The 22,620-nt window shown below is 45.4% G+C and overlaps 1 protein-coding gene across 22 annotated transcripts in view; it reads right to left on the bottom strand.

Moving 5' to 3' along the window:
• The window catches only part of Pip5k59b (Phosphatidylinositol 4-phosphate 5-kinase 59B), a 40,095-nt gene that overhangs the window by 13,841 nt on the left and 3,634 nt on the right, over positions 1-22,620 (bottom strand). For 8 of the 22 annotated variants that reach the window (XR_012993532.1, XR_012993533.1, XR_012993534.1 and 5 more), the window contains exons 3-17: positions 21,974-22,102; positions 21,412-21,660; positions 21,090-21,242; positions 20,846-21,010; positions 20,543-20,758; positions 20,228-20,454; positions 20,008-20,143; positions 19,782-19,869; positions 15,064-15,126; positions 11,264-11,341; positions 9,408-9,461; positions 8,332-8,709; positions 4,492-4,699; positions 3,826-4,037; positions 884-984 (exon numbers count right to left, since the gene is read on the bottom strand). Coding sequence is in view for 14 of the 22 variants with exons in the window: in XM_076322140.1 (XP_076178255.1) it covers positions 884-984; positions 3,826-4,037; positions 4,492-4,699; positions 8,332-8,709; positions 9,408-9,461; positions 11,264-11,341; positions 15,064-15,126; positions 19,782-19,869; positions 20,008-20,143; positions 20,228-20,454; positions 20,543-20,758; positions 20,846-21,010; positions 21,090-21,242; positions 21,412-21,660; positions 21,974-22,102 (2,457 nt within the window). In the remaining 8 variants the exon portion in view is untranslated. Of the gene's footprint in view, positions 1-883; positions 985-1,077; positions 1,096-1,123; positions 1,344-1,432; positions 2,357-3,825; positions 4,038-4,491; positions 4,700-8,331; positions 8,710-9,407; positions 9,462-11,263; positions 11,342-15,063; positions 15,127-19,781; positions 19,870-20,007; positions 20,144-20,227; positions 20,455-20,542; positions 20,759-20,845; positions 21,011-21,089; positions 21,243-21,411; positions 21,661-21,973; positions 22,103-22,620 lie in introns of those variants that run through there. The other 14 variants (XR_012993536.1, XR_012993537.1, XR_012993538.1 and 11 more) reach the window with 14 other exon arrangements.

Raw genomic sequence — 22,620 nt, 5'->3', positions numbered from 1 at the left:
GTGTCCTTTTCGCCACCTTTCTAAGGATTCTAAATTTATCGTCAACAGTGGAACGAAATTCGTTCCAGGATGGAACGTGAAACCTTCGAAAGAATTTTATTACGCGAATATTACTCCGTGCGTCTTAGTTTCCGAATTTTATTACACGAATATTTTCCCGTAAAGAATTATCACCAGTTCTCCAAACAATTGTCAAACGATTCGAGAAGCAGACCGCTTTGGAACGCTCCGCGCGCGACCGAACCGGCGTTTCTTCACGGATTCGGCGGCGCGTTCAACGCAACAGAGACTCAACGGAAAGTTGACTAGAGGTACACGACGACTTGAACCGCGATACTGAACAGTCACCGGTTCATCGGGTGTTCACACGTCCTAGACGACGGCCACGCGCGAATACTTCTCGCTTCGCGACGCGTGGTCGTCTGGGGGCTGGTCATTAGTTACAAAAAAAAACCCTCGGCCACTCGGGGAAAACATTTATACACGGTCCGATCGATCGGTCACCGACTTTGGTGCACACTTACCGCCTCGAGGAATCGGTCGAAGAAGATAAAGCCACGATGCTCGAAGATCGCGAGCGTGTCACCGAGGATGCTTTAGAAATACTAAAAAGACACGTCGTAATTTTACAACGACTCGAAAAGTGTAATCTACTGATCGTAGAGCTATTTTTTATCCATGGAGTAACCACGATCGTGTGATCCATAGGACGTAAAATTAAAATCGAGAATATTGTACAGTGTCGAATGAAGCGTTGCAACTCTATCGAGCGTTCATCACTTTTATTTCACACTTCGTAGGAATGTGTCGCGATCTCCGAGCTCGTCGACCGTATCTTCTCGAGTGACCGAATCGTCGAAATTCTCTACGATAACCAACTTACCATTTCCGTAGTGAGACTGGCTAGCGCCTCTTCGACGGTGGCAGTAGTCCTCCCTCCGTCGTCCTGACGCTGGCTGCCCCTGATCGGCGTGGTCGGGCAACCTAAAATTATCGTCAGTCGTCATAGAGCAAGAGTAAAGGTCAGCAACTCTCGCCGGTCGCCGGAGCGCAGACACGTGTTTGCCTAGCGAGTGTTCGAGTCGAGACGGCGATCTATGGGGGTAGAAACTGTAGTCTTAACTGTGTAGGGCCCGAGAGGATCACCGAACGTCATTTCCGCCCCTCCAGGGACAAACATTTTTTATCAACCTTCGGACCCGGGCCGTCCGTGACGCACACTGGGCTCGTGCACGGGACTATATTTCTGAGTAGCCGAACAAAGACGATAAACGTACATGAGGTCCTTTTAATTGGTCATCGACAGCGACTTTTCGATCTCGATTAAGAAATTGTTCGATAACCTAGAACGAAAGAAAAAAAGAAAGATTCATATACGATTAGAAACGAGCAAAGACAAGAATCATCTTGTTCCATAATGAGAGGTAATTACGTAACCTGTACCAATGTAAATATTATTACAAAGATAGGGGATCTTTTTAGGTAAATAGACGAAGATATCGGTAGCGTGGAGTATTCCGGTTAACGGGTTAATTGTTATTGTTCGTGATCCGGTATTTATTGCGGTGATCCCCTCGGAGCGTCATGGCTACCAAGATGCGTCGATAATTGAAAAGCGTGCATCCTACGTATCGGTGTCTACGGGTGAGAAGAAGCGTGTATAGCTAACGACATATGCCAGTGTAGCAAAGAACGAAGAGAAAAAATAGATATAGATAGAAAAAAGAGAGAGAGAGAGAAAGAGAAAGAGAGAGAGAGACAGACAGAGAGATATAAAGATAGAGAGAAAAATCGGAACTTATCTCGGATGATCACGCCGGTTCTAGGCGAAACGCCTCGTTGTCGGTAAACGCGCGCAAGAACCGGAAGAGACAAGTGAACGGTGTGTGTAACTGGGGTTATAATGAGAGAGTGAGGTCTCGTGTTTTTGCAATTGTCGCTTTATTGTCGCTCTCTCGCTGTCGAGAAAAAGGTTTCGGGTGTGTTGACAAGGCATATTTTTTTTTTTCTCTTGAAGTCACCTAAACAGGGCTAAGAAACACCGACACACCGTCGATCGGATCCTCCTCGTCGATAGACTCGACGAGAACAATCGACCGATCGCGATGCAATTAAAGTTACGCTCGAAGGTGTTGGTCAGCTCACGTTTCCTTTCTTTTTTCGTTACTTTCGTCTCGAGCTTCGATTCTTCTCTTTTTATTTCCGTGTTCTTGTCGCTTTAAGTTCGATTTTTCTCGACGAGCACCTTCGTACGCGAATTAATACGGTATATAGTGGCACGTTTGCTCGCGTTACGGTCGAAAGACTCGAGAACGTTCTCTCTTAACACTGACGGACGACAACCTTGAAATATAATCTAGAACACATAGACAACGAGATTAAATTTAGGCACTGGGTCTTCTTAACGAGTTACTCGACAATTTCTTCACGCCTTCTTGCCGCTCGAGATCCAACTAATTCTAATCAATTCATCGTATAAACCTAATTAGTTCAACTTCGCGAACGCAATATAACCGATTCGAGCCGTGTAATTCCAGCACCGGATGTACAAGTTGCTTGTTTTTGTGTATTGTACAAAGTAGCGTTAACCGCGGAACAATAAATTTCACGATCGAGTAAATAATCGTTCGTGGACGAGAAATGATCGGAGCAAGCAACACCGTGAAAGACGGTTGCGTCATACCGAGAGGCTTAACCCGACTTACACGAAAACCTACTTTTCTTTCCTTTGCTATGCAATATCGTTGGTACATACAACGTGACCGAATACAAAAGTACCGAACGAGACCGTTATATACCCTTGTGTCACGATTACAGAAATACGGTTGCCTTCGTCGCCGAGGTTACCTTATTTCGACAAATACACGACAATGTTACTCTCGCGATCGATTGAATTCTAGCGTACTACCTAAGGTATTCTACATACTTAATACATAGAGGGATTGCCTTCTTACAGAGAACGGAGATAATGTATACGTAAATGGTTCAATACCCTCGGTGCTTTGAACTGCTCGTATAACGATGATACGACAGGACAAACACGTTTGTCGTGTCGTTCGTTTCGGAACACTACCTTAAATCGTGGCACGTTAATCAGACTTCCGGTTGCTTGGCGCGAGCGTCGCGTTGATTGCCCGTTACTCGATACGATTAAACCTTCGGCTCGGGACACGCCCTTATCTTAATTCAAATCCTTGTTTCAGGAGTGCCGTTAATCACGTCCCCGAGTGTTACGTTCGAATCGTGCGACGTTCGTTCGCGTATCGACTTCCGATATTGCCTAACGAGAGAAATGAATATTTCGTAATAACGGACAGAAGAACTACATTCTCCGCAACGATTACGCCGCGCGAAAGATATTCCACGCGCAGCGTTGACTACTGTCGAAGAACGATAAAATGACCGTTCAAGGTCACCGAGGTGCTACCCTCACTAGTGGTTGTCCACTGACTAACATTTGGCAATTGTTTGGAAGTTTGCCCTCCCCGTCGATTTCTACCTCGACGATACACACATTTGAAGGTAATCGGAGTGAAAGAGACGGGTAAACTTCCGAATAATTAGCGTTCTTGGTTACCCTCGTGTGTTCGAGATAACTCGGGTTCACGGTAGGGGTTTCGATTATTCGCGAATACTATCTCAGAGGTGTTGTCTCGCCACGACGGGGGCAATCAACGGGTACAACAACCGCGCCCGATGCAGACTCTCGTCGTGAAGCTCGAGGAAGAAGAAGCACGAGAAGATAACGAAGGAGGTCTTCGAGGCGTCGGGGCGGTAGGACCCCTCAGGTGCTGTAGCAGATGTTCAGCGCGTAGAGGAACTTACCTGCGTCACCGCTGCTGGAACTCTCGGTGTAGGATGGGGTACCCTCGGTCCAGGTGGGCGTCGAACCCTCCGCGCTACCCGCGGGCGGTGTCCAGGTTAAACCGCCACCACCTCGACTGCTGCTACCGCTTTCGACGCTCAACGACGATTTCGTTTCCCTACCGCCGCTTCCGCTTCCGCTACCGCTGCTCTCCAAGTGTACGTCGGATATGCTGGAACGTTGCCGAACGAACGTGGTATTAATAGGGTTTCTCCAGGGTATCGAGGCAATCTTTCACGATCAATGATAAAGAAAAAAGAAAAATTGAACAGACTCGAGTGTACTTTGCTTTTTCCGCGAGTGCAACACGATGCAATTGCACCTTTTCTTCAATGCGACTCGAAAGGATTTCATCAATTGTGTTTTACACGAGAACATTCGATCGAGAACTTATACACGAATTTCTCAACAACAATGAGTTATAATAGATTCGAAGGATCGAAAGAATTGTTTCCAATTATTTAAGCAGGGAATTTCAATAAATTTTGTAGCATCTAGGTGGTCGAATAGACTGTTTCGAGGCCCCCAAAGTTCGTGGAACCTCGAATGTGTATCCACTCTTGGCATAAATTTGACTCAATGTTGTCGCGAGATCCGGATTAAAGAAAGAAAGAATGTTTACTCACCTCACGGCATCGTGATAAGTCTTTGTAAGAGTGACGTGGTGCACGACCTTGTTCTGTTTGGATTGAGCACTGCTCAGACTGCTCGTTAAGATCGTGGTCGGTGTACCTTGCTGCAGTTGACCACCGGAAGCCAGGGTTTGGTCGTTCGAGCGCACTGCATCGTCAAAGGGCGGGGGCGGGGTGGAGCAGGTGGAAGGAAGGGTGCCACCTACAAAAAGCGCACTACAATTAGCCCTAATGAACACAACACAGTGTGCTTGGTTCGTTGTCAGGGATTCTAAGGGGGCAGAATTTTTAGCGCAGGAAAGCCTCCTTCGAGGAGGTCGAAAAATACGTTACAACGAACTACGAAGAAATTTTTTTACGCGAACAAATTAACGCGCTCGGCGTTGCAAAAAAATCGATCGACGAATTAAGCACAAGGACGATACTCGAAATTTTTGTCGTTACTTCCAGGACCGGTTTTCGTCGAGTAAAAAATAAACGTGAAAAAGAAAACGAACAGCGAGTTGAACATTTCGTTTGTAATTCCGCGACGTACGGTTTCCAAGGTTTCAGGGACACTACTTGACGTTGTACTATCGGTGATTACGGTAAGCACGTAGTTAAAACAACGCTAAGAGCATTCCTAACGTTAGTCAAACATTGAACAACGCACGGTGCATAATTACGACTCGGTGATTTGCACAAATTTACGCAAGCGTAATACCGTTGAAAATTTTCGCACACTCGGCGAGTAGTGCGCGCGGACAAAAAATTAAAAAATTAAAAAAGACGATAAATTCATTCGGTTCGACATTTATCGTCCGATCGGAGTATAGAAAAAACGTTAGACAATTATCAGCACACTTCCTACTGAAGTCAGTCCGAATAAGCCATTCTAATTTTCAACAAATGGTACAAGAACTACGCTCAACTATCTACTAGCGTGTCTACGGAAGCGCACAAATAGCGAACTACTTAGCCAGCACGCAAGGCGAACTGAGTTTTGCTCAAAAAGGGTATTGCAGTGTAACGAGCACACTCGTGTGAACGTCCCTTTATTGTGATACAGAGAGCACACCATACAAACACTCCTATAAGATTGTTTTTTGTTTACTCGATGGAATGAGTTTCGATAGAAATGTAGAATCAAAATTGTTTTCCAAGAGATAGACGCAACCATCGACGAAGATTTGTATATTTTTCTATTTATCCTATTCTCTTTATTTTTTTTTCTTTTCGACTAATTTTTGTCTTTTAATCTTGGCTCCGTACGATAAAAGAATTCTTCGCCGAGGAACTAATTTCACTCGGGTAAAAAATACTACGCGAAATTTGAAACTCTTTGCATTAATTTCACGCAGAAATTTTGCAATCTATACATTTTCAAGCATGAAGAATAGGCGACGAGAAGTGGATTATTCGCAACACAAATGAAAAAAAAGAACAGAAACATGAAATTCACACACGAGACATTTACTTACAGTGTTACGTTAGTGGTGTTACGAAAATATTGTCACGTACGAAATACAATCGCCACGATCCTCTGGCTTGTTCTTTTTCGGTTATGTCGCGTCTACCCTTTGTTCTATACCAGTGTGAAACTTCTACGCATGCAGAAACACACTTTCAATCGAGACAAGAAAAAACCAGTCCTTACACACTACTACTGAAAACGTGGAAATTTTCTGTGTCGAGTGTGGTTCCCAAATCGCAAAACGATACCTCGTCGACGCCATAAAATCGACGTTGGAACGGCATATAGTATAATGAAACAGTTACGATAAAGTGCACCAGCTATTTGGTAGAAAATACGTAAACGTCGAACTACTAACTTCTTCCTTTCTCTGTCTAGGAGTAACAGTCGGAGGAGTTCTTTCGAATCGGTCGTTGATCGGATGTATCGTTACAAACTGACACGAGAAATCGAGTAATGAGATGCGAAAGGAAACACGGTGGACACCCTGTATAAAGCGAAGATCGTACGTCCGTATTGTAAAATAAAAATCGAGGAAGATATTACGTGTTTATCATCGGCTGGCATATGTTTAATAAAAACGTTCGAATCGCGATATACAGAGGGTCTACCGTGTTTCGGAGTAATGTGTATTTGCGCATGCAAGAAAGAAAAAATAATTTTCGGACCGTCCTTGGGTATTTCGAAAATTTTCACCGCCACAACGTTCACGCCTTCCGTAGAATTTTCCATTTCTTATTTCTCGTTCTTCATTTTGTACAGCAACTCCTTCTGGCTAATCTCATTGGTCCCTTATCTCGGTCGTTATAGTCCTTATCTCGTTCTATATTCATTATAGTTCTTATCTCGTTAAATTTAATATTCACTACGATACAATTATCCTTCAATTTTTCCAAAACCGTATTTTCGTTCTCCATTGTACACCTTTCGGATAATCTCAACGATCCCCTACGTTTCTCGATTAAATATCCACTATAATATCCTCCTTGAAATGGAATTTTAATACTTCGTCCCGGTACGGTAACCGTGCAAGAACGAAGGGTTCGGTACCAAACCCTTGGAAGGGCCACGTTCTTGTCGCTCGTCCTTGATTCTGTTCGCGAACGGTTTGAATATGTTCAAACTTTTCTCGTTCTTCTTCGATCGCTGGGAACACGCTTCGTCGACCGGCGATCGATCGCGTTTCTTCGATCGATGGATCTCGAGCCTGGACGTATTTCGAGACTTCTTCGAATCGTTCTCGGCTCTCGACTGAATCGATTCGACGCTCCTCGATCTCGTTTCTTCCTGTACCTTGGTCACCAGGAACACTCTCTTGTCGCTTCTGAGATGCACAACCTCGTCTTCTCCTCCGGTCCCATCTTTGCCCCGATGCTTGGCAGCGTTGGTCTCCTCGGTCCTCGAGTCTTCGTATCTCTCGAACTTGGTCGGGTCACCGAAGCCCCGTGGTGACTCGGATATCGGCTCTGGGGCCAGTTTCTTCCTCCTCTGAGCAGACTTCTCCCTGATCTTCTTCAACAATTTGCTCTGCTTTCTCTGCTCGACGAAGATCCGTTCCTCGAAGGTCCTCTTCTCCTCGGTCCTCGCCCCGGTGTTCGTCGACGATCTGTCCGCGTTGGATGGCTCTTTGGTTCTCTTGGCGCTCTCCGAGCGATGAACGAGGGTCGTGATCGTCGTGATCGATGCCTCCAGCTCCATCTGCTTCCTCTTGATCCGCTCGTAGTACGTCTCGGAGTGTTTCTTGTCCTTGCGGGACATTTTGTAACCGGTGGTCTCGTTTTTCGTGTCCGAACTCGTTCGTTCGGGGAACTTGGCCGCGGAACGATCGTTCCTCGTCTCGGTCTCTCGATCCTCGACGATCGGTTGGCACTTTGAGGTCTGCCGCGGGTGTTTGAAATTGCCCCTCTCGGGTCGGAACGGGTACGGACTGGTTCTGATCACGTACGATCCGTTGATCTGTTCCACGCTCATGAACTCCTCCTCTTCGTCGTTGTCCGGCCAATTGTTCCAGTAACCCAGTGGTACCTCTCTCTCGCGGTTGGCGGCCAAGATCGCGTTCCTGGATCTCTCGATCGCGGACAGGTGGTTTTTGTACGGCGTGGGTAGGTAGACAGGAGTCGAGACACGAGCATGCAACGCGTTTGGGCACGGATACGTGTCGATGTACGCGGACGAGGAGGACGAGGTGGCGCTCGGGATCATCGCGGTGTTAGTTACCGAGACGGGGGCTGCGTCGTTAGTGTTATTATCGGATGAGGGTGGTGGTGGTGATGGGTGGTGTTGGTGGTGGTTGTGGTGGTGGTTGTGGTGGTGGTGGTGGTGGTGCGGGATGCTCGAACTTTCATGCAAGCGGTATCTCGTGATTATGGCTGCTTCGTCACCTCGGCTGGATGTCATCGAGGAGGTCGAGGTGGCGTTGCCCCGGTGCTCCTCCGAGAACCGTGTGTTCCTCGATTGACCGGTGCCTCTTGGCGGAACGGGGGGCGGTATCTTCCCGGAGGGTACCAGATTCGGGTTCGGTGGGCTGGCGGCTGTACGGCCCTTCAATACGGCCGGATAGCTCGCGACCTTGGCCGCCGAGATCGGCTGGCCAAGCCCCGGTTGCTCTTGGTGCGGCGTCACGGGCCCCGCGGTCAAGGTCAACGGGGGCGGGCTCACGGTGCCCGCGGCGAAGTTTACGGGGGTGGAGGTGGCGATCGGCGCGGAACCGGTGGACATCATCGTGCTGGTCGTGCTGATCGCAAGGTCTGTCGGGGTCGCTGCCAGTCCGTCCCCAGGGGTCGTTCGTTGGTCGGTACGGATGATCGACCGAGGTGCGAGGTGGTAGACGCGCGGGGTTGCGGGTGCACCGACGCGGTCACGGGGTAAAGAGACACAGAGAGTGACAGAGAGAAAAGGGCAGAGAGAAACAGAGAAGAAGCTGGGTGAGAGAAGGCGCGAGAACTCGCCGAGATGAGCAACGTTGCTCCCGGTACACCGAGATGCTATTCTCTGTTTCGAAATACGATCGTCGACTTGCTCTTTCGCGACTAGGGAAACGTTTCGTTCGTTTGGAACACGCTACGCGGGTAATCGATCAGGTTTGTCTACGATAGCGATAGATCTCGATGGTTTGCACCGATTCCAATGGAATCTTTTTGGCAAAGGTGTACTCGTCGGTAGCAACGTTGCACAGCTCGCCGAGAGACAATATCGGTATAATTACAGTAGAGACACGAATATGACTATGATCACGACCGAGTTACGACAGCGAATCAATCGTGTATTTTACAGACCGCTCTATATTCGAGTAGCAGAGTAACCCTGTCTCGAGAAGGTACAATGATCTCGCTGTCAACGATATTCCACGCAAGAGCGACGAATTTTTGGCCGAAAAATGGCCGAATTTACGAGAGAGACCGCGACAGACAGAAATGATTATGGACACTAGGAAAGTAAGTGATCGTATGAGACTCACCGGCCTTCGTGGGTGACGTAGCATGCATTGTCGAACTTCCGGTTGTTGGCACCGCTAAACCACCATATAACACCATGTACCATTACCGTATCACCATCTATGCGACTCTTGATCGGACAGAGAAACTTTCACGCGGGCAGACATTTCCACGAAAACATTTCTTTCGTACCGATCGATCGGGTTTTCTCAACGATTTGCGAGGTCTCTCTGTCCAGTCACGGATCGAAGGTGTCTCGAGATAAAACAGGGATTCGAGCAAGGGACGTTCGTGGCAAACAGAGGGATTCCATGGTCGGAATGCGCGCATTCGACTGACATTCACGATAGAAAGCTGTATACGTACGTTCTTTGCGTTTGCAGACAGAATCGAACGGGTTTCTTTTTTTTTTTCGTGAAAGATTTAGATTGAACGGTACGAAACGATTCGATAATTCGATCATATTTCTCCGGCTAAGTGTCAGCAGGAATTTTTCGAGCATCATTGAACGCGCGTGACGTTTGCACAGGGTGTCGTACTCGACTCGACCGTCTTCGATATTCGAGACATTGTTTCGAAACTCCTCGAGATACTTTTTCGATGAAAACGTACTTTCGGATACTCGTGACGCTACTTTCGGTAAGAATCTTATGTAATGTCACAATCTCGAAAGGAGTTTCTCTCGTCTCGAGATATCTCCAACGATCGAGCCACGAGACACCATGAGCGATCAAGATTCTCCGTGTAGCCCCGTGTAGGGGTTTGAAAATAATTTCTCCCCGTTTTATTCATACCAGATTTTCGGTACAGCAGGGCAATGGTTCACCTACCGACACGAAACACGATAGGGCGTACGTCATTCGCACGTGCGAGCAATCTTCGTAAAAGCGACAGGGTATCTTCGGTAAGGTGTATCGGGCCGATGACGGACGATTCAATGGGGATTCCTGGATACGTGGCGGATGGGAACCGTGGTGAACGTTTTGGAAGCGGGTAACGTGGGAATGCCGCATCTAAGTTTACTGCACTGATCGCTGTGCCTGACTACACACGTGAAATTCAGCGCAAAGCCAATAATAGAAACGTGGACGATTTTCGTTCGAATCATCAGCAACGATTTTCGGAACTGAAACGTTCGGTGCTTTCGACTCGTTCGATCGATTCGCGATACGTACTTTACTTTCCGACACGTGTAGATCGAACCACGCGGAAAACGCAACGTTACGTCGACTCTTGCAACGATTGGTCCCTCCATAGAGCAAGATCGTAAAATATCTGGATTTTCGTTTGTGTTTCATTTTGAATAGAAACGATAAACATCGAGTCGAAACAACCGAGGAAAAGTAAAGTACTGGGTAGGCGAACTAACGTTGTCGATCAAAGAATTCCAAGTGCTTTCGTCGATGGAATAATTTCGAGAATCCGAGAACGATACAAAAATCATACTTGTAGGTATTTGGAAAAACATCTTTTCGCGTTTACTCAAGGGACTACCTGAAACTTTGCATTGCTTTTCATCGCAACGTGTGATTCTATGCACTCTAGGTACACTCTCGAGATTATTTAAAAATAGTTACTTTCGAAGTTGTACCGTTCGACACGTCGACTCTGGTAAAATTACTATTTTAATCGGAGACTACTTACACCGGAATCGTGCGAGTTAAAAATACCGAAAAATTGTTGCGAACTCTTTCGTCGAACTTTTGCCTCGTTTGTATTGTTCTATCGTCGAGAGCACAACCTTTTTGTACGTGCCCTGTGTTTCAAGGGCTGCAGACGTTCGCGTAGGTTCCGAAAATCGGTCAATTTCCGGATCGCGCGAAGCGTAAGAAGACGTTCGAAAAAAATATTTGAAATGGTAATGCGTGGACCGACTTACCGGTTGAATCGAAGTCGCCGTCCAGGGGCCTGAGAGGCCTGGTGATGCTTTTCCTCTTCGACGGGGAATGTTTCAACGCTGAAACACAAATCGTGCGCGTTAGAACTCCAAGCGTCCGTGACCGATGCGGGAGGACATCGATGTATAGTAATTCGTGGAGAACGGTCAATTGGAGATCGCAGATCGGTTGCCTAACGAGTGGGTCGGGGTATCAAACGAATTAACGCTACAAAGTCGACGTTGGTACCGTAGCGAGGGCGGAAACGTTCGTAACTTTCTTTCGAAAAACTTCTCGACCAGTTCTCGTGCTCAACATCTTTGATTTTGCCGCGTAATCGCGCCACGAAAGAACTCTAATTTCTAATTCTAATTAGAATCTAAAAAAAGGACTCTCGTCGAGTTGAAAAACAAGTTGGAGAACATCAATGAAATTTCACTAAGTGCTGATAGAGGAACAATGGCTACTAAAACGAAAGCCGACGTATTAAAAAGCAACGTTACATTTGTATTTATTAATCGTGAAATATCTTGTTTCGTTCGAACATCAATGTGCATTCGAGATAAGAAGTTGTTCATCTTCTTTCGGAAACTTTCCATCCGGATGGAAATTCTAGCTCCGTCGAAAACGAGATCCAACCGTTGAATCGATTCTCGCTACGGTACTTACCGCCACTGTGTCTAACTTCATCGTCTGGCTACGCTTCTTTGATTTCTCTACTTTATCAGGGGGGAAACCGCGAAACTACTCGCGATCGGCGACTTCCTCGGAGGAGCTAGTCTCCCGGATAACGTCTAACACATATCGTAAGACGACAATGGAAGATACACAGGGTGTATCGCGACACGCGGTCCGTATCGAGGGATCGGAGAAACGAGAACGATTAAAAAATGGTCGAATTCTCTGAAATTGACCGCAAACGGGCGAAATTAGGTCGGAGGAGATTTTCGTGGAATTTCCATCGTTCACGATTCTCCGATCACCGGCCAGAGAGTGGGTTCCACGTGTCAGGGTACACGTTGCGTATCTTCGAACCGACAACACAGAAAGCTCTCTGCGTTCCTCGCGATCACGAGTCGAGCGACAGAGGTCCGGTGTGTCCGTGTGTCGTTTTCGTGGTGTATATTACGCTACTTCCCGACGCAGCATGCCTCCGTAACTGTATATAACATCACATGGAAACTACGTACGTACGTACATGGGACGTGCCGACGTATCGTACCGTGACAGACGCCTCGCCGTGTCGCGCGGCAACTCTAGGCTAAACTAATATCGCCGCGCGATGTTCAGGTCTGATTAAAACACGGGGAACGGTGTTAACTGGAACGAGGCGCGTCTCTCGTGATGCTACGGATCTGTGAAAAGTGTTTCCGAGGCGAGGAAAAACGAGCGTCGCGGCAACGGTGGGACGTGTTCATCCCTCGCGAACCATCGTTGATTCGTCTCACGTGGGGACCTCGCGTCCTGAAAATATGGTGGATACTTTCGGTATTCGATATTACGCGCCGCTCCGATTCGATTCGAGTATCTAGATTCGAACGAACGCGAGTACGCCGTGCGAGAGCTCCTTCGAACGAGAGAACAACGTTCGAGCTGGTCCGAGCGCAATGTATTGGCCGTTCGAGGTCGTCGATTACCCCCACCCTGTTACTCAACGAGAGCAAAGTGCGAGAAAAGGTGTCTAGCATGATTCACAACGGGATAAGTGGTCCGGGATGGTGGTGTACTAACGTATACTGACGCGTTACAGCGAATTACACTACTCAAAGCGATTAGACGACTAGCTGTGGGAGAATCAACCAATCGCCAAGCATGAAATACACAACGGTGTGAAAGTTTAACGCAGTGAAACCTCTCTTACCGTCTAGCTCGTGTAGCACGCAGAATTGTTAACACATTGCACGAATAGTGTATAGAGTGGGGCTAGCTCGGTGACCTCGAGCGACCAATTAATTCTGCCCCGACTCGGAACACGGAACCCTTCGTAATAATTCGCTCGCTGATTCTTCCGGGGGAATCCCCCTTTTCACAGATCGTATCGTACCTTCAATTGTGTTTTCTTTGTCAGGTTCTGTAAGAACTGGGGCACTGTCGTGGCTAATTAAGAACATGGGGGTGGGTGAAAATGTGATGGGTACATTCACGTTCTGGGGCAGAAAAAAAAAAGTATATATATATATATATATATGTATATATTCCTGACGAAAAGTCGACGGACGCCCATGCGCGTCATCCACGTGGCGACGGTCGAACACACATCGATGTTTAAAAATTCAATCGCCGCCGATCTAACGGGGCTCGTATATCGGTTCTCGAATGGTTCTCGAGAGGGGGAGGATGACCTAGATCCGCTAGCGCAAAATAAGAGGGTCTTCGATACGGAAGTGGGTGGTTACGTGTCCTTGAAAAACTGTGAACGTGTCGAAGCGTAAAAGGAGAGAGAAGTGTGAGAAAGTGATGAACAAAAAGAAGAAAAATCTGACCAGGCACACAGATCTCACGGGCATCGCAGAAAGCAGTAGAAAAATTTAGACGAGAGCAATGGAAACGAACAGGCTCGCATCGTTACGACCTCAACACCTCGATATTTTTGCCCGAGGTTACGTGGGACAGTTGGATCCAATCACGAACGAAAAACGCTTCCTCGTTCGATACTCGAAAAAAAAAAAAAAAAAACAACAACGCAGCAACTGTCTCCGTATTTCCGGCAGAAATATACCCCCCTCCCGGTTACATTTTCCGTTGTGACGATGCAAAAGTGGAGAGATGCAAACATCTACAATTACATCCGCATGGTCAAAAATAAGAAACATTTACACACATATTTAGACGTACATGTTTACGCAAGAGCGATTAAAGATAGGTGAAGAAGGTAGGTAGTAATCAAAGAAGCGTTGCGAGATCAAAATTCGTCACAGCCGATACGCGATTACGGGTGCACAATGGTTTCTTTTTTTTTTATACGCGACAAGGAATACTTTGTCTAAGAGAGAAATACTGGGAATGGATATATGTATATGTATATATACGTGTAATATTTATATAGATATTTATCAATCAAACAGAAAACTGGAAAACCGAACGCTAAGGGAAGGGGAAAACGTCAAACCTCCAAACTGTTAAGCCCATGTCGTGAAATCGGGTGTTACGTGTACACACTCAAACGAAAAACCAAACGAAACGAAAAATGAAAAGAACTTGGTCGACGAAAATTAAAAGCTGCTCGCACAATCTTTCCTACTTACTGTGTACGATCTCTTACAATCTACGATAAATTACCGCTAGGGATGAAAAGGAATTCGGTTTCGCATGCCGCGATACACGCACATCTATGGACATAATGATTCAAGTCTCTACGATATAAGTACACATAATGCGTTCCGTCGAGCGCTCTATCGTAAGAGACGCGGCTAATTCGTTATTTACTTAGCAAAGACTGTACTTGCCGAGGGTAAGGAAAAGCGACTAAAAATAATTCTCGACACAACTCGACGATGCAAGATGGAAAAACGTTCCCGTAACAAGGTGCGTTAAAAGCAAAAAACGTTCCGTTAACGAGATCGAGGACTTAACTATCACGAAATTACAATAACACTGGGAGACATTAGAGAGAGAAAGGGTGAGAGTGAGAGAGTGAGAGAAAGAGAGAGAAAAATATAGAGAAACAGTAGAAAAAGTACGCAGTTACAAGCAGAGACGATCGTGTTAAACGAGACAAAGAAAAAAATAAACGAACATACGTGGTAACAACCATACAAAATTGGACAGACAGACAGACGGACGAACAGACAGACAAAGTTACCTATGTAGCTGGTGACGAGGTTACGGAATTTGCGATGATTCCCCTTAATCTCAGGCAGGTCCACTTTTGGTATTCGATTTTCGAGTTTCGATCGGTAGCAGGTCAGATCAGGTCATTGGGGGTTGACACGGAAAGAAGTGCACGGGACACAAAAACATCAACATTTAGCTAAACTCCGTACTCAACATCGTTTATATATACCAGATTATTAAACGATCAGGGGGGGTAGATCATAGGGGGGCCGTCGAGAATAAATAGCAACACAAAGGAAAGCGGGGATTGTACATTCTTGCCTCGGATAAATCGTAGATAACAGAGAAATAGACAGAGAAAAATAGAGAGAGAGAGAAAGAGAGGAGATAGATAGAGAGAAAAGCGATGGTAAAGTACCATTCTCGTCGTCGTGAATAACAAACAGAGTCACGGGTGTTGCACGGTTCGTCTTGTCGCGCGATCGATCGAATAATCGTTTTCCATCCATCGAACGATATCGTTTCTTTCCGGTATACTCGTGGAATCTCGATTATCCGAACAGTATCTTTCTCCCTGCAAAAACTTCGCGACTCGTGAAAACGCTGACCTGGATCCCGATCACAGAAACTTTTAATCATTTTTTTTTTTCGCTCTTTAAACGGTCGAGACTCGTTAGTCTCGCCAACTTGGTTTCGTTTTGCTTCTTTTTCTTCTTTCTTATTTTTTTTTTTGTTGTAATTTTTTCCCCCCACTTTTTCGCTCTCCAACGGTCGGGAATTCCGTGCATTTCTTAAACGGAGGGGAGTGGAGGGGGCCGGAGGGGTCCTAATTGTATTTGAACCCGTGCGTGACGAGCTTTGAATTTTAACTTGGACGGTTGAAAATTGCTCGCGTCGAACGAGGCCGTTTTGGTGTATTAATAAGAGACCAGATGTACTCTCGCGTCCTACTTGTTAGGTTGTCTGTGGAAAAATCTCGTTCCACGCTTCCTTATCCGAATCGCGCGATTCGCTCGAATAATCCAGGTTCCGTTGCGTGCGCGCGCGTGTGGAGTACAATCTAGAAGTGTTGTGAATGAAATATATGCGATGGTTAACGTAACTGAAAACAAACAAACGTGATCGTTCCGACGACGATACAGAGAGACAGAAAAAAAAAGAAGAAAGAAATGAAAAAGAAAGAAAAAAAAAACGAAAAAAGATTCAATGAAAATAAAGAGGGGAGAGGAAGTTCTCCTTTTCTTTTTTCTTTTTTTTTCCCCCGTCGATCGAAGTCAGTGTACTTTGTATCGGACGCATCGCAGAGTACACGAGTACACCTACTCGAACAGGTAGGTGTGAGCGAGGAAACCCAAACGTACGTTAAAACACAAACAACAAACACATACCGCACGATACGCTATTTAATACAGTACACAACAAAGTGGTAACGCGATGGTAGTGCAGAAAAGAAACTTTCGTATGAGTTTGTAGTTATGGTCGTGGGAGGGGGATGTTAATTGGTACGATGGACGAAATAGTATTTAGTTCAGAGAATCGCGTTGCCGCGAGGATTCTTATGTGCGATTATTCGTTAATGCGCGAGTGTTCGGAAACGATTAGCGTGAGAAGTGCGAGTTTTAAATAACCGGGTACTAATTATACGACCACGGTTTGAAGTGAAAATTATCAAGACACTAAAAATGACAGCTCGTACACAAAGTCAGACATGGTAAAAGTTTCTAGGAAAACATTTATTGAGTTTGTATGCCGAATTCAGCCTTGAAGTTAATTTTGTATCGGAACTACAGTCGGCGTGAAATCAATTGGACATTCAAGGTCACTTTCTCCACTCTCGATCATACTTTTATTTCACGAAGAGGGAACTGGACCGTAGCCTCCGAAACGAATGGTCTCGGTCCTTGTTAAAATATTTTCAAGTAAATATTACAGGTGCCGAGCAACATTCTCGAGAGGAAAGAACCGATCGATCGAGACACACGAGGAATATAAATTCATCGTTTTATCGAGTCCTGAAAGAAATATTTTCTTGTCTGTCCATGGATCAAGAAGCCATCTAGTTTCGCAAGAAAATCCACAAGAGTCCCTGCAGCAACCCAAACGTAGCATTAGCAATAGTGGAGGTGGTATTAAAGAGTAGTAAAGCGGGGACAGTAAACGAAGTAGAAAGAACAAACGGAAACAGTAAGTGGAAACAGTTTACAAAAACAAACAAACAAACAAACAAACAAACAGAGTAAATGTACGGGTAGGCTTTATAAATGAAATGAAGTTGGTAAACAGCGAAAATGTTTATTGCAAAATATATAATTATGTACATTGGTGTCCACGTGGAGCCGATAGCTGAATATTTTCACAATAAAAGAACGTGTCGTCTACTTCTACCATTTCTTTTTTTGTTTTCTTTCTTGTCTCACTCTCTCACGCACTAACTCTCGCTCTGTCTCTTTCTCTCCGACACACCCATGCCGTACTAACTAGCTTTGCCAAAATATACTCGACTCGTACACGTCGTGAGGACTCTCCTTTTTTTTTTCTCTTTTTTTTGCGTCGATTGTAAATCGCACAAAATTATTCGAATGCGTACCAAACGATTACGCGACTCTTTTACACCGTCTGAAACTGCACGCTTCGGAGGAAATACGAAGAAAAACAACTGTTTCCGCAAGGTGCTGTTAACGCGAGCTGAAGTGCTTGGTTTAAAAAAAAAAGACAAAGACGATATCGAATTTTGTGCGATCCGTAACATGTGTGTTCTCGATAACAGACTTCCAGCAAGATGTCATTGATATTGCTCTCTCGCGAGTCTTCGTTAAAATAGAAATCTCTCTGCGATCGCGTTCACACCCTGTATACTAAGTAGGAACCACGAAGGCCGCGATTGTACACGTCTTACAAAAAAACTTTGGCACGTCGATTGCAACGAGGAACTTTGATACTTGCGAACCTGAACATGGAATCACTCGATAACAGCGGCTGGCTAAATTCTGTGCGTATAGGGACGGCAACGTTTAGCAGAGAAATCTGGAATTGTCTTTACAATAATGCGCTTTTCGCGGAAACCTTACGCCTACTATCGACCCGTTTGCGCATGATTCGGTTCAAAGAATTAAACGCGCCATTCTAGAGTCGCTCTTCTCTGCACGAAATTAGCGACAACCGGCTTCGTCGATGCATAAAATACTCAGCTACGTATGTGGACACCAGTGGACTGGCTCATTTTTGTGCTCGTCAATGAATTTGCCGAATACAATTATTCAAGAGTGAAAGGTCTGCTTCGAAATCAAAACGTGAAATGAATAATGAGGTCGAGAACTTTACAAAAGTAAAAAAAAAACAAAAAAGTACGAAAAATATATTAAAAAAAATTAAATTAAAAACTGGTGAACATTGTAAAATCATAGAAAAAAAAAAAAAACGCAAAAATTATTCGAAAAATGTGTATCGTGTTAGCAATTAGTTACACCAATACAAAACCCAAAGATGACCAACTGACACATCCAATAAACCCAGGGTGGTTGATCGACAGCATTAATTACGAAGGCGATGCAGGTATCCGAAAAAAGTCGAGGTCGGGGCTGCTGATTATGATAACGATATTTCGATCATTTCTATCGAGCGTTAACGAGCTACGCGATTCGAAATGCGGGTTAAAAACCGATTTTTCTTTAATCGTCTAAAAATCGACGCGAGTGCAGTCGATCGCGCGTGGTTTTCGGATATCCGCACGAGGATTTATCGCATTCTCTGCAGTCATTTTCATTTACCTTAAGTGACTATTACGATCGTTAGAATCTTTCTGGACGGCTAAATTTGTCTGTGATAATGATGTACGATGGCAAATCTGATTCGCTTGTTCTCGCTTCGAGCAACGTCTTAAAATAAGGATAAATGCACGATATGGTCTATGAAAGAAAACTTGGATCGTGTTGGCTCTCGATCGTTGGATCAACGTGATCGAAAATTGATATCGTTGATCGATCCGCTAAAAACACGACTCGACACCAAAACTGTCGTCACAAAGCGAGCAAAGTAAAACGTCACCGAATCGAATAAATGAAGTGGAACGTTCAGCGATGGCGATTATATAATAAAGAGGCTAAAAAATATATACGTAACTCTAGCTTATATCTCACTGCTCCGCACAAACTGGAATCTTAAGTAACAAGACAATTAACGTCGCTACTTAAATGTAAACGTCTGGAATCACGCGTGTAATAATAAGTACCGCTTTGAGCATTTGCTTTCTCGTCTAACCCTTCTGTCCACCCGAATTTGCCTTGTCCGTACGTTTTTAAAATATATACATGTCTGAAAGTATCGTTTCTTTTCTTTCGCTTCTTTTCATTTCTTTTCTTTTTTTTTTCTTTTTTTCTCTCTGTAAAAGGTACTATATGCGATAACATTTGCATTGTATGATAGTTGAATCACAGTAATTGATGCTATTACTATAAACAGAAAGATAGTAATTAATCACGGTCAGCTGGCGATAAAAATACTTGTCGTTATAGCTCCTCTACTCTACTTAAAGCCTAGAATCTCTCTTGTACTTTATGCTTATATCGAGAAAAGCCAAAATTCGTTTTGGCAATACTAGACGGGACATCGGTCCGGGGGGATCAATTAACCCAAAGATAACGGTAAGTAACTCGTCAAATGAATCGCTTACAAATTAGGAATGAGCCTTGTTGAGTGTTAACATTGAGGTCAAGTTTGTTAGAAGAGGCTGATTAGGATGGTACTTACGTGACGGTATCTTCTTGAATACTGTCTTGGCCATGAAATCTTGAAAACGTTGCGCGTAAAAACCTGGCCGATGCACGGACACGGTGTCCTGTAAAAAGATGCGTACACGTTTCCCTCTTTATCGTTTCAGACGGTAGAACGAATTGGTCGCGTTCACACTTTCGCCGGTGAAACGTATCGCAAATTCGCCAGGTAGAAAAGATAAATTATACGTGGTGGTACTTACGCCATCGTGTATCATCGACTTCAATGTGTGCTCGAGTTTTTTCTTGAGCCTGTAACTTTGCAAAATATCAATGATACCAAGGAAGAGCAAGAGGCGTTCGCCGCGAGCGTTGCGAGCAGGAATGCCACCTGGACTGCTAGGAACACGAACGTAATTAAAACACGTTATTAGAGCATCCGTGTTGTGCGGAATTGTAAGAGCACCGAAACACGATACTCACGGTACGTCGTCCTCCTCGTCTATCGGCTCGCTTTCAGCCTGAATACTTTCCATAGCGGTACTATGGGCGACCAACCTTTGTCGGTTTATGCTTCGCGATCGGTTCAGAGCGCTGGCACCTACTCTGTCCTCCCTATCTCGTTCCCTTTCTGCTTGAAGAAATCCGGCCGTCTCACCGCCAACTTCCGCGACTTCTTCGTCCGCGCTCGCTGATAACCTCTGCTCCTGCTGCAACGTGGAAAACGCAGTTTACGCGGCCGCACGGTACCGTAACGTTTCCAGTGACGTAGGCGCGCGCGCGCGCGAGTGTACTCACCGTTTTTTCCCTGGCAGCCTGGTCGAGATTATGAATACCAACGAGCAAAGAGTAATCCATGATTTTGAAACTCTCCAACACGCGACAATCTCGTTGAATCGTTTTTACCAGCGCGCTGTACGTATCCGCCTCGAGGAATATACCCTCGGCGTGATGCTCCATAAAGTCCAGATCCTTGTACGTCGGCGAGGACTTGGACCTTTCCGTTTTCGACGCCTGAACGTCACCGCGAACAGAACACGTCTCGTTACAACGTATAACTCAAATATCTCTTTGAACAATTCTTTCCGCGATGTTACAAACCTTTCTTTTATACGTTGACCCTTTCAAGTCGTACTTCTGATGCAATTTCACCGATGACGGCAGAAGATTATTCATAGCGACCAATCGAACATTTTTACTGTTACACCGATAGCAATACAACCCGAAGAATTTTGGCAACAACGTCCTCGGGTTTTGATTCAGATTCTGCAAGAAGAAGAATTTACAATCCACCTCTCGGTGTCCCCGATACGGCGTTCGAACGTGTTCCCGCCGACGGACTCACCATATAATATCCTGGCAGAAGCGTTTGCAGAAATTCTCCTTCTTTGTGTTGCACAGTCTTTATGATGAACTCATCATCATCTGTTAGATAAAAGATACTTCCACTAGCGCCGGGGTTCGATAATTCGCGTAACGGAGCACTACACATCGACATCTGAATATTCAAGCGGAGTCATTAGATGCCCGCGTGTTACGAGCGCCGACGAATGGCCATTACAGGGACAAGAGGGGGAGAGAGAGAGAGAGAGAAACGTAGGAATGTCTCTGATGAACGTGTTCCTTCGTAACTCCTTCGTGTTAACGAACGACACGTCCGTACTCACCAAAAAGTCGTCCGGTTGGATGCCGAAGAGATCTCGAAAGTAACGAAATGCAATGGGTGCGTAATTTTTGAACTTAAACTCGGAGAAATGATGAGCCGGAGTGTGATTCGATCCTTCGCTCGGGAAGTTCGTCGTCTCCACGGTCATAAAGTCTTGCATCAACAAATCGCGTTCCGGCTTGCTCGCTAGACCGCCAACCGCATGTTGTATGCCTAACTGTATCGATCCCATGATTTGTGTCGTTTGGATCTGAACAACGCGAATGGAAGAAACGTGTTAAGAAATCGTATTCTTTGGTCGATTGATGCTACGATAGATTGTATCGGTACGTGTACGTAGGTGATCGACTATAGGTGAACCGATCGCCTCTGGAGAAAATTTCAGCGATCGATTATAGAACGATTCATCGAGCGCAGAAATTTTTCGAATAAATTTTCACCGTCGATTCTATTCACTTCTCGATTCACTGCTCGTGGAATTTTCAAATCGCACGATTCGGTGGTATGTTTGTCATCGTAATAATTTTAACCAGACACAAATTTGTCTTATTTTGACGCCTCACCTTTTTGTACGTGATTTCACCTCCCACTCCAACTCTTCTGTGACCAATCTTTCTTTCTCGCTCCGATTTGTTCCTCGACACCCCCACGGGGGTTTTGGGTCCCGCGATGCCATGTTGTATCGCCGCGCTCTGCGGAGAAAAACCATTCGATTACTCCGACGTCGCGAGTAATGGATACGACTATCTCGAAGTGCAAATTTAAAAAAAAAAGGCAAGAGAAAAAAAAAAGTATTCCCATCTTCGTTGAATCAACGCTCTCCTTCCCGCTCGACTGTATCCATTTTCGCTTACCGAGCGCGTTGTTTCGATCTCTGATCTATCGATCTTCGATCGAGAGACTATTTCGTTCGCGCGGAATACTCACTTCGTTCTATCGAATTAATATTTCTCGCGCGCCGCGGCGAGAATCATTCGGAGCAGCTTGTTTTTCTAGGAGATAATTTTTTTATCTCGATCGACACGTTCGAATCGTTTCACGATCGAATCGAATCGTTTCACTCGATTCGCGATCCCTTTTGCCCCGAAACGGTTCCGTTTCGAAATTTACTCCAAATCGAGTAACCCTTAAAATCACGATGCCGGTGACGCACATCGCCATCTGTACGTTCATCGGCAAGACAAATACCGAGACACAAAGTACCCAAAGT

Source organism: Ptiloglossa arizonensis, chromosome 10, assembly GCF_051014685.1.
Source record: "Ptiloglossa arizonensis isolate GNS036 chromosome 10, iyPtiAriz1_principal, whole genome shotgun sequence".
Lineage (NCBI taxonomy): Eukaryota > Metazoa > Arthropoda > Insecta > Hymenoptera > Colletidae > Ptiloglossa > Ptiloglossa arizonensis.
Note: the sequence above shows the minus strand (reverse complement) of the source record. Positions and strands in the feature narration are given on the sequence as shown.